The 13,098-nt window shown below is 27.4% G+C and overlaps 1 protein-coding gene across 5 annotated transcripts in view; it reads right to left on the reverse strand.

Annotated features, from left to right (window-relative positions):
• Nucleotides 1–2,019: 2,019 nt before the first annotated feature.
• Nucleotides 2,020–13,098, reverse strand: part of LOC107439178 (MFS-type transporter SLC18B1) — a 44,501-nt gene continuing 33,422 nt past the window's right edge. For all 5 annotated transcript variants that reach the window (XM_016051672.3, XM_016051673.3, XM_016051674.3 and 2 more), the window contains exons 9-14: nucleotides 12,979–13,077; nucleotides 11,084–11,175; nucleotides 9,574–9,669; nucleotides 8,551–8,625; nucleotides 7,272–7,365; nucleotides 2,020–5,685 (exon numbers count right to left, since the gene is read on the reverse strand). In XM_016051672.3, the coding sequence (XP_015907158.1) occupies nucleotides 5,518–5,685; nucleotides 7,272–7,365; nucleotides 8,551–8,625; nucleotides 9,574–9,669; nucleotides 11,084–11,175; nucleotides 12,979–13,077 (624 nt within the window). In that variant the 3' untranslated portion in view covers nucleotides 2,020–5,517. The remainder of the gene's footprint in view (nucleotides 5,686–7,271; nucleotides 7,366–8,550; nucleotides 8,626–9,573; nucleotides 9,670–11,083; nucleotides 11,176–12,978; nucleotides 13,078–13,098) is intronic.

The raw sequence follows: 13,098 nt of genomic DNA on the forward strand, positions 1-13,098 counted from the left end.
CGAGCAGTTTTGTATTCCAATATAGTCAGCAACACAGTAAAATTTTACCATATTCTGGTAGTTCAGACCATACTTTTTTTTCATTCTGTATTCAAATTCAGAGGACTTAATTTCCACTTTAACATGATTACTTAGCACTTTATCAAAGCTGCAGCAAATTTGAAAGATGTTATAGATCAAAACGGTCCAAAATTTTTAAAGCGTATGATATAAAAAATTGTTTTTCAATAACTTTATAGTTGAATATAACAAAAATAAGCACTAGAGACAGATTTTTAAAATATAATTTTGAACAGAACTTATTAATAACGGAGCATTTTTGAAGTTATTCTAATCATAATAAATAGAAATTTCAGCTGATTATTATTAGGGTTATTGAACTTCAGAAAAAAAAACTAATGTGTTTAAATTATAGAAATTGAAACGGTTTATGAAATTGTTTTTAAAAAAATATAATAATATTGATAAAAATGTAGAACTTTTATGTAAAAAATAACCTAATAATGTTTTTCGAAAATTCGTCGGGTAACTTTAATCTGCAATTGTTGATAATTTTCCTTAACAAATTTCAAAAAAAAAAAAAAAATGTTTCAAGCATTTATTTTTAGTATAAAGCACAAAATTATGCAATCACTTTTTTTTATTAAAGAAATTTCAATGTCTGTAGTTAATCAAAATCTCCAGAGACAGCTTATGTCTCCAGTCACATGGGTTCGCAATCTCACGGCTAGCCATCTACTGCTGGCTGTTTATGGAGTGGAGTAGAGACTGCGGTCAATAATATCAGCGCGGAATGACTAGCAAATGAACACATTGCAAATGAGAAATGTTATCACCTCCTCAGTACTTGCCCGATCTGTCCTCCTTGACCTACACTTTGTTTGACTAGATAAAAGACACACCCAGTGACTAAGTCGTTAAATCTTTTGCAGAATGGCATTTAATTGTCCATAAGGTAGTACTCCAATACCTCAACACAATGGCTTACCCAAATTACCATCCACTCCTGGTATAGGGCGAAATTAATGGTCACCACAGGACACAAGGTTACTAAAAAATTGTTTACCAGATACCACCCGATTGCCACTTTTTTAATTGAAAATGCACATCATGATTATTTTATTTATTTTTTATTAAATGGGCAATTATTATGGATATTTTACATTATGAAAATTACTTTATTCCACCCTTGTTTCTTAAGATTTTTCTTCCTTTGTGAAATTAACCTTTAAATGTTTACGATGTTTTGAGAAATGCCTTGCATTATTAACATCAACAGTTCTTTTAACTGCTTAAACTTTTTAATTTTGGAAAAAGTAGTCACATGTTTAAAAAGCTGCCATTACAAAAAAAAATGCTACAACTGGCCAATGACCTGAAGCAAAAATTTCTAATTTTACCCTGAACTTTCGGGACCTTTCGAGCAAATGACGAAGACCATCAACGTGAACGGAGATTGTACGTATATACTTCATGCATTATCAGATTTTTGTTAATAAAATGTTTGTGACCCTGGGACAGAATTTGTGTCATTCATTTCTATACGTCCTAAGTGCTAATATTTGCTGAATGCAAGTTATTAATTTAAACCAATAATTTATTTAAATCAATAATTAAACAAACTTTACTTATAAATACTGCGAATATTTCTGCTGGAATTAAATTTAAAAATTCATTTCGGACCATGAAGTTAATAAGTGCTCTAATTGATAAAACTAAAAAGAAAAAGTTTGCTAATTTATGCCAAGTATGTGAGAAAAAATAAATCCCTGACGCATTTTCTGCGTCATGCCTAAAGAGTGACCATGTATCATAATGAGTAAAAGGATGGAAATCCAATTACTAAACCAGAAGTTACCGAAGTTGTTTTTTTTTTTTTTTTTTTTTTTTTTTCCTTTTTCATTAGTCAATTAATTTTGTTGTAATCCTTGAAGCAGAAGCAAATCGCTGCAATTTATGAAGAATAATGTGTAATTAAGAATCGTAGAGAGTGTATGTATATGTAATAAAATGTTTACAAAATATTAGAAGTATTTTATTATTAAAAGACACAGTTACAAAACACCAAAATGAAAAATGACTATTGATTGTAACATAATTTGGTTTAGTGATTTGCTTAAGCAAATCAATAAACCACATTGATTCAATACGTATGGATGAAGTACACACACAAAAAATGATGAAGTGATTAAGAGGAAAACTAAAATCAAATAACTAAAAATAAAATAATTATGAGAAAAAATAATAATTCTGTGCTTATTACTTTTTGCATGAATTTTTTTTTTGAAGTAATTCATATAATTAAAAAGGGAAAATACCACAAATGATTAACATGATAGAAAAAAAAGTCAAACGTAGTTATTCAAATACAGTTTAAATTATTGTTCCCCCAGATTTTTTTTTTTTTTTGGCTTCATATGATTTTTATCAAAAATTATTTTGTTTTGACTTTTGAAACAAGACTAAATTGAATAATATCCACCATTACCTCATAAGGGTAAATTTGCTAAATCGATATGATTTACCTATTTAATACGAATTCAAGCAAATTATTCTCTAAATAAAGTGCTGAAAAATGTTAGAGCCAAAAGAAATTCAATATTTTTGTACTACATATTTGTATTTTTTACAAATTTAACAAAGTGCTGAAGATAAATTGCTTTAATTATATCCAGAGAGATATTTAATGGGAAAAATAGGAACACATCTTCGAAATTTTTTAAAAAAATTTTGTGCTTTTGTATCATTTAGAAGGAATGCAATTTTTTTCACAAATTTTCTAACAGGTTGTCTAAATAGATTTTAAAATATAAAAATTTTAAACAGAAAAAAGTATCGTTTCAAGTTTTTAATGCAAAGTGAAATATTATGATTTATTATTATGCATTATTGATTTAATTTGAAGAAAAATTATCCATGTTTAATTTGTTTTCAGTGTTGTATAGAAAAAAATATTCTGAAACTTAAATATTGAATTTGTATATCTCTTTTTTTCTTTAAAAATGTGTATATAATAGTTGTTGGTGAGAGAGAAGAGATTAACAGGTTGTTTTCTTTTTAAGTAGCAGCACTTGTCGTGTAAGCAGAGGTTGAAGGTAAATAATAGAGAAGTGAACAAAATGCATTTTAAATTTTATTTGAAATTCAATAAAAAAAATATTAATTTACTTAAAATGAAAGGAAATATTTTGGATTAATATGAGAAATAATTGGTTTTAATATTTTTCCAAATTTCCAAAAGCAGAAAAGAAATAAAAATTAAATAAAATACGAGGAATTTTTAAAAATCTTTCTAATTATGTCGAAATAAATGTTTCATTATTTGCACAAAATTTAAAAATAGAGTTTTGAAAGAAATTAAACTTTTCGTTTGGCTCCAATTTTTTCCAGCATTATATTATTTTGTAAAAGAAAAAAGAATTATTTACATAAAATACCAACCGTTGTAAAAATTTCAAAGGTAAGTAAGTATAATAAAAATTTATTTTTCAGGTCTTTCATTTATTCCATCTTACATGAATCCGAACTAAAATCTTGAACACACAAAACAAAATTCATTCATTCTCTCAGATTTTGCTTTTTAAGAAAACAGACATAAAAAGTGATAACATTTTAAATGCAAATAAAAATATTTTCTCTTAAAATCTAATTTGACTTAACTTAATACAACACTATAGCATTAGGATGTTGTTGCTTAAAACTAGACTAAAAAACATTAGAAACATATGCGGGCAAAACCATAGTAATGGATCTTGGCTGTTTTTCCTGTATCATTACAGATATTTTTGGACATTTTCAATTTATTTTTTGTTTCAATTAAGTTAGAAATGTTTCTTCTTATTCATAATTTATTAGATATTCATGAAAATTAACTTAAGAAAATTTGAACAAGTTTTGTTTAAGAATATTTTATTACATGTGGAACAGACAGCACCAATTATTTCAGTTTTGCCCTCATTTCTTCTATTTTTTTCATTCAAGGAAAAAAAAGAAGAGTTTCATAAATACCAGACATAAATAATAATTTTGTAACAAGGTGTATAAAAAAAGACAGATTTCAGAGTCTCACGCTATTTAAAAATATTTATTCCCGATAAACTTTAATATCTTTTCAACTTAGTACAAATTTTGTAAGTTATTGGATTTGTATCATGTAGCCTCAAAAAGTTTAAACCATTTCACCTTTATCGTTGAAACTATACACTAAGGGGTTGTAATTTGTGCAATATCGTCATTCATATTTTAAAAATGCATCTAGGTACAACCACACACTGCTAATAAATATATATTGATCAATTTTAAACTTAATACTAAACCTAAAATATATCATTTCTTCACGAGTAGCATTTGTACGAATTCTTCTTTCTGTGAGTTACTTAAAGTAGATAAGGGAGAAAATATACCATTGTTTGTTCAAGGTAGAATAGATCGATATCAATTCGATTAATTATAAACGTCAAACAAAAAGCAGAAATAATAAGCAGTTTCAATAAATATCTTGAACAGTTTAAAAGTAAATAGCATTTTTTAAGTTGGTTTTAAATTAAAAACCACCCAAGAACACCTTAATGAAATAAAATTACTGAAATATGTGAAAAATTTAATAATTACTAAATCTGTTTAATTGACAAACAACCTATTATACATGATTTTTCGCTTGTATTTGAAACTATTGTACATGATTTTTCACTTTATTTCAGAAATTTATTTATTTTTGTCTGCGTATCTCAGGTTGAGATTAACTGTATTAGATGGTTGTATTATTGAATTTCAATTAGTTAATTTTGTATCCTTAATCCTTGATTTTCATATTTGTAGCAATTGACAAATCAAGTCCAATGTGCTCAAAATTAAAACGCCGATTTAACGTATTTCAGGTTGAGAATTTATGTACCAGGTGGTTGTTTTATTGCGTTTTAATTAGTTCATTTTGAATCCTCGAGTTTCATAGTTGCGGCACCTGCGAAATCTATACCAATCGCTCCAAATTAAAAAGCCACCAAATGACACCTTTCTTTTTTAGAATATTTGAAGCCCTCAAAATTGACTAGAAGTACAATATACAATACAATAACTTTATGTACATTGTATGAATTGTTACAATACTGAAATTTTAATTTCTATTTTAATTTTTTGCTTAAATAACGCATTTGAAAATACTCATAAATAAGAATTCTTATAAAATTTGATTTGTGACAGGTGATCTCTTTTGTTTATTCTTTGTCTCAACTGAAGTTTGTTTTACTTTCCAGCAAACACTGACTATAGATACGCTTACAAATGTCAGTTTTTAAGAGTATAAAATATTAAAATCAGATTAAAACTAGCTTTATATTGCTAACTTTAATTATTTTTAATATTTGTTTTTTTTTTTTGTTTAAAACGGAATCCATCGGGATTAAGAATACAAAACGTTTTTAGATAACAGCGTATTTCCTTACATAATGTCACTCATTTAAAGTTAAGTGTGTCTATTTTAATACACCTTGTGGTTAAAAACAGCATTAAAATAATACTTTAATAGATATTTTTATTTGTGCCGTTTTCTGTTTGATAAACCCCAGTCTCGGTTTTTTGGCAAATCTTCACTCCTTGACAAACAGTAGAAATTGCTCTGTTTTGATTTGAAATTTTAATTGTGCGCTTATTTTTCACTAAACAAATATAAAACATCAGCAAAATGACCTGAAAATAAAATAAAGAATTAAAATTTGTACAAGTTAATTTTTAAATAAACAATAAAAATTAATTAATGAAAATTTTTTAACTTAAAATTTTCTTAAAACGATTTTTTAAAACATTAGCATCGATCAAAAAGTCGTCTGCAGTATCTTTCATTCATCTCCAAATGGTATGGAGTCTGTCTGCAACTAGTTGCATTGTATTTCTAATTAATGGCAGCAGTAATCTAGCCAAAAGCGCGGGGCCCTAGTTTTTTCAACCTATTCTGCATTGTTCAACTCTCCTCTAAAAATTTTTATAGCTTGAGTTACTATCGATTTCAAATTATAAAAACTATTTTGCATCTTGAAATCTATGGGGACTTGGTTTTTCTTTCTTTTTTAATGATTCTTCCTACAATATGCAACTGTATTAGATTCAGGTGAATGTTTTGATTTTACAGAGTAAACAATTTTTGTCGACAATTTTTTATGTCTTTTTAAGCAAATTGAAAATTTTGCTGCATACAATTATAAAAATACACATGCCTACACGCACACACTGTAAAAAAATTTAGTGTATTTTAACACCAAAAATGGTGGCAGTTAAAGATGAGTGGGCTCAGCCCGAGTCCGAGCCAGGGCACGACGCGAACTCGGGATCGTTTTTATTAAAAAAGAGTTTCAGGCACGGGTGAGCTCAGATTCATGACAAAATTTTCATAAACTTCTTTACGTCTCTTAAACAAACGTTTGATTCCCTTATTAAATACAGAAAATTTAAAATTTATAACTGTAAAAATTTCAGCGGTTTGCAATTTTCGTTCAGTGCTTTTGCTTTGTGAGAAATTGTCAAATGTCTTTGATTTAGCTTAATATTTTGATTTTCTTTTTCAATTTTTATTTTTTTCATCGTGGAGTTTCAGTTCATTCAGTTTTTCTCTTCGCTTTTTTTTTCATAGATTAGTGATAGAAAAGTTTGTAATTTACTAATTTCCTTGTTTAGGCATCAAAGACGGAGATCGCAAAATTTGGTCTTTACCAACGTGTGCCTCAGGCTTGAACCTCCAAAATCGAACCCGAGCTCATCTGTAGATCAAACACTAAAAGCTGTGATGTAATATCTCTCCAAATATAATGTTTAACAACTCAAATAATTGCGTGAATGAACACTTTATTACAGGTTGGCACCAAATTGAGCGCTCTTATACGATTTAGAGAGTGTAGTTTAAATCGTATAAGAACGCTCGATTAAAATTGAATAAGTTCACACCAAACTTCATTTAGTGTATGGTGGGGAAGCACCGTTAATTTGTTGTAAACTTTTCGCATTATAAGAGTTTTATAGATTTATTTACACCCTTTAAATTTTAAACGAATACTCGCTTTGGTGTTAACCAGTGTTAACATGAGGAAGAGCGTTCTATCACACAACTTTTTGGGTTGTTTGACATCAAATTCGGAGGGACAGTATACCACAGTTTTTACAGTGTACGCGTATATACATTTCAAGTAAAGATAATAATATGCCTCGAAATTAAGAAAACAGACGAGATAAATTTTTCTGCGCAACATAATAACAAGTCACTGAATAAGTTAAATTATCATTACCAAGGTTGATTCAAGTCCTAAAATCATCATGGAAGCATTACGATATCCAAATTGATCCAGAAGAAATCCACCTAAAGATGGTCCAACAAAGGCACTGTAAAATTGAATTTCTGATTTAAAATACTCATATAAAGCTTTCAGTAATTATCCAATATTTTATGCAATATACGCAATTATAAGCATGTAATAAGAATAACAGTCTTATATATGGAATTACTTACTTAGTAATAATAACACAATGAAGTAAAAAATTTTAAATAAATCTTAAGAATCTACACCTTTTTTATAGTTAATGTTCCTTTTTTTTTTGCTTTATATTGTTACTCATACACTGCAAAAAAATTTTAATGTATCTTAAAACTAAAAATGGTGTCAATTGCTTTACACCAAAGTGGTGTAAAACCATTAATTTAGGATACATATATACACTAAACTGCCACCATTTTTAGTATTCAATTACACAAATATTTATAATTACAGTAAAATTTTACTGAATCTTATGAGTAACTTACAATAAAATAAGTTAAGTTACTCATAAGATTCAGTAAAATTATTTTTACAAGACAATATAAAGAAAGAATCATTAATTTAGGATACACACTCCTGGCCAAATTATTAGACACACTGTAAGATTTTATGTAAAATCTTAATTATCAGGTGATACTATACAGCTTTATTGTTTTTGCGCAGCTGAAACCGGCTTGCATTTGTTTACGTCCGTGTATCAATTGGTTAACATTGTAATGCAATACGTTGAGGATAAATACAAATAGCAAATATATAAAAAATCTCCCGAATAAAAACCTATTACATGTATGTTTAATATGAAAGTATTGCATATAAACTTGTACAAAACATGTAATTATTGAAAAATTACAGTGAGCCTACTAATTTGATCTAATTATTACAATATAATAATATAATACCTGATATAATAAATGCTCTATATTTATATAATATATATCGTCTAATTTATTCAATCATCGAATTTATATTATATATCGTCTAATTAGTGCTATGGTTGTAAAACAAATAAGTACATACGTTAAAAATAGTTGAATGTTAAGACTTAGAAAAACTATATATAAATGTTTGTTTCTACTTCTGATTTTTAAGTAAATGCCCTAGATACTAAGTGCATCCATAATATTAAGGATTAAAGAAAATAAATAAAAATTACGCACTTCTTTAAAATATTTATGACATGCACTATGAATATAATATAAATAGATAGCAATATCATTTTGACAATAATAATAATATTACTAAATTTGTTTACCCAAGTGATTGAGAGGAAGCAATCATAGAAGATACCAATCCATAAGTAGCTAATCCTGGAGGCATTCCCATGTTTCTGTAATATAATAAAACTTTTCTTATCAAGATATGAATCGTATATTTATTTTTAAACTAAATAAGAATAATCTTTCTATATACGCTAGATTGATATATGCTAGATTGAAAATAGGGTTAACACAACTGAATTAACTCTTTATATTTTGCAAGGCAATTTTTTTGTAAATCTGTCATTATTAGAAAATTTATTTTGCACTCATTAGACTTTAACGAAAAGTGATTTTTAACGGGTTTGAAAACAATAAAAATTAATAGATATTCAAAAAATTTTTATCATTAGTTATTTGAAAAGGCTGTTTGAAGACAAAAATTTTCCGAAGAATGCTTTTTGGCCACATAAAACTAAACTCTCTACTTTTTCTACATAATTTTTGCCTACATACACACTATTTGATTTCAAAACCATTCTACCTATTCTTTTTCGAAATAAACTTATTTCAATTTTCTTAAATTTTGTATTAAAGCCATTTAAGCAATTTAATATTATTAAAAATCATTTTTTTACCTGGTTTTTTATTTTTATTTTTATTGAAATATTATTTAAAAATGAATAGATTTAAAATTTTAATTTTTTTTAAAAAAAATGCTATTTTTTACATTTTCTTTTAAATATTTTTTATTTTTTCAAAAATTAGGCTTGTATCATTATTTTTTTTCCCAACAAAACAAATTTATCAGAATATCACTACCTGATTCTTGTATCAAAACCAACTAGAAACCAAATATTTTTCTAATAATCAGTTTTATACACAGAAAACAAAATGTTTTTGATGATGACATTGATCTCAATGATGACATTGATCTGACATAGATCGCCAATTTTTTGTAAATATTGCTAGAATATGTAAATATTCTTAAATGAAATTCAGAATCCTGTTGAGCGTAAAATTATATATTTTTATTTAAATGCAAATACCACAAAGAAAATTAATACAAAGTTACTTACACAGTAGTTTGAAGTGATCCAGTAAAAGCACATACTAATTTTGCTCCCAAACCAAATCCAAAAATAACTAATGAAATTATGATGAAATATAGGTTTCTGAAAAAAAGTAATAATTATGATTTTTTAAATAGGAGAAAGAGGTCAAACAAAAATTTTAAGTCATTGTAAGTAAATGTAGATTTAATTACTAAAACATAAGTTATACTAAATATAAGTGACATTGGAGCGTTCATTTCGTATTCCCCCAGAAATAGTTTCCTGATGAATCTATTCTATGCACTCCCGAACATTCAGTTGTTAGCCTTCGAGATTAAAGCTCCATAATTTCATGATCAGCGGCGTAATAGTGGCAATGTGATCACCATGATGGATGAGCTGTCCTCCTGTAAAACCCACCCTATTCTAATCGGGGTTTGTTTTCTTTTTTAGAAAAAAAAATAAAAAACATCAATCGTTTCAAATATCTTAGCTAATTACTTAATTTCTTAATTGCTCTTATTTTAATCTGTTTATTATATTCTTTATAGCATTTCGTGTAGATTCACCATTGATACATCCATAAAGTATTTCGTATAGATTCACCATTGATACATCCATAAATAAAGCAACTTTGGGAGCATTATTTTGAATAGAGTATAAACAATATGTTCGCTGTTCGCAGATTTTTTAAATATAGAGAAAAAGTTACCGAGAAAGAATTTTATGATTTAAGAGTTTTCGACATGTCCGTCCTCACATGTTTGATATGTCCATAGGTTTTTAAAAGTTTTTTTTCACATTCTCTTCTCGTTAGTAGTCAAGAAAAATGGCGACGCTTGGAAAAAAGACTAGTGTTGCAATTTCTTGCGCTAAAAATATCGTTCAAACTGCACTTTAGATTTTATTATGCAAAGATTAAGCTTCGATAAAAAAAATGGGTGTTACCATTTGAAAATTGTGAAATTTGGTCACTATAACTGTTAAACCGTGAGGGTTACGCAATCGTGTTTGGCATCATTCCTGAGCTCATAGATCATAATACCTATGTACAAAATTTACAACATATATATATATATATATATATATATNCTGCTATCATTAGAGAGAGAGTTTAGCAAGCAAGAATGCCACTGTTCGAAAATTACACAAATATATATATATATATATATATATGTTTAAAAGTGATGCCACTGAATGTTAGAACCAAATGGGCATAGTAAAATTTAAAATTTTATTGGTTTAATATTTCTAATTTTTTAGATGAATCGTCAAATTCGATAACAGAGCGTTTTTAGTTGAAACACCGCTTTTGAATGTGAAAATTAATACGTAAATGATTTGAGAAGTTGTTAATTATGAATTCGATCCGATTTCGAATCTTCAAATTCCTTTTGTGGATTGAAAACTTAAAATGCAAAATTAAAGAGTTTATTACCAATTTATATGCTTCTTCTAGATGAACAAGAAACTATAATCTGGGCTGATAAGTAATTTTTACATATGTTTGCTACAACAAGTAAGTCGTACTTACGGTTCAACATTAATGAATGGTGCCGGACCAATTAAAAAGAGTGACACTATTGTTAGACTGCAACCAAACAAGCTTAAAACATGGAAATTTCCCTGTAAAAATAATAAAACTCATAAGACAACTAAAGGAAAGCATTATTAATTTAATAAAATTATATAAAATGATTCCATGTATGAAAAGTAAAATAATGCGAATGCAAAATTAATCAGCATGCTTTACTTGAAAATAATAACTTTACTACCGTAACCTTTACAAATTGAATAAAAAAATAAAAATTATTCAATTTTCACATGGTTCAGAATAATGTTAGAAGATACAGTAAGAAACAGATTTTCAGATTTATTTACTTATCCATGGTCTTATAGAAGAAAAGAAAACGTACATGTGATGCTATACTAAATACATTTTTATAATACTATCATTTATATTATATTATGCCTATAAGAGAATCAGTCCTAGTAAAAATATGTTCCATTACGCTTCCTATGCGGGGGGAATATTTTGTATGCGTGTGATTTTCTTCCAAGATACACTATCCACATGAGACTCTGCCCAGAATATTTGAATCGTCCATCTATTGGCCCTTTTTTCCGTTTTGTAGATTGTAAAAACTGTGGTGTAATATCTCTTCGAATTTGATGTTAAACAATCCTTAAAGTTGTGAAAAGAAACACTTTTTTTCAGAGTTAACTCCAAATCGAGAGTGAATTGAAAGGGTGCATGCAAACTCGAAACACCGAAAATGCAAAAAGTTTACACCAAGATTTCTCGCTGTTACACCATACCTTAAATATTTTCACTTCCGAAAACTCCAATGTTGGGATGGCGAGTTGTGATTTCGTCTGTGTTAACATTTGATAACGAGTTGGCGAGTGTTTATGGCTGTCTTTAATATTGCTTTTCATCTGCAGAAACTAAAGTTTGTCGTTAAAAATATGCATTTATGATTTTTGTTGAGTAATAAGGATATTTATATTTAAATTATCAAGCGTTTGTGAACTCTATTAAAATAATTTTATAATATATGATTTATATTCGCTCCAGCTCAGTTAATCATATTTCGAATTCGTCTTAATATCAATTCATCTTAAGCTCATTTTATCTTAAGAATTGGTGCTTGTATGAAACCTAAATTATTGATTCTTATTTTACATCGTATTGTCTCATAAAAATAAATTTACTGACTTTTAAATGCACATCCTTCTGTAGTTATAAATTTCAGTGTTACTAAATAACTAACATGATGATTGGTGGTGGTTACTTTATTCAAATTAATGTAAAAGAATAATCTTTGAGTTTCATAGCACCAGGAACTTTCCTTAGGTTTTGGTGTAAAGTAGTTGCTACCATTTTTGGTGTTCAGATTTACGAAAATTTTTACAGTGTACATTTTAAACATCTTTTACACCAAATAAGCAGTGTTTCAATAAATTAACAAATTCAAGTAACATTTTTTTTTACAATTTCATGGATTATTTGTAGGTATCCAAGGTATCCACGTATCCGAGGTTATAATATTCATTCTAATTAGGAATTAAAGGCATCCATTATATGAACAGAAATTCGATAACCAATCATTTTAAAAAACATAATTTTTAATAAATTAAACAGCACTCTAAAGAGGATGAATAATAAAAAAATAGTTTTCAATTCTTTAAATTGTTTAGAAGAACATTGTAGTAGAAGGTTTTTTAGCACTTAAAATTAGAATGCTCTCGAATCTTATAAAGAGATTTCTGTATTTTCATTAAAATTTCTTTCAACCATGAAAATCCAACGTCTAAACTGAAGAAATATTTCAACAAGATTTTATACAAAGATTTCAAAGAATGATTATTTTCATTCAAAAAATATTGCACTACTTTAAAAAGATTATCGCAATATTAATAGCTTACCCATTTATCACAAATCCATCCCCACAATGGGGCACTCATGGCATACACAGTTCCAGCAAGAGCAAATAACATACCAAGAAATAAACCAGATAGATCGAACTAGAAGATATAAACAGATAT

The sequence above is a fragment of the Parasteatoda tepidariorum genome, chromosome X1 (assembly GCF_043381705.1).
Source record: "Parasteatoda tepidariorum isolate YZ-2023 chromosome X1, CAS_Ptep_4.0, whole genome shotgun sequence".
NCBI classification, from domain to species: Eukaryota; Metazoa; Arthropoda; class Arachnida; order Araneae; family Theridiidae; genus Parasteatoda; species Parasteatoda tepidariorum.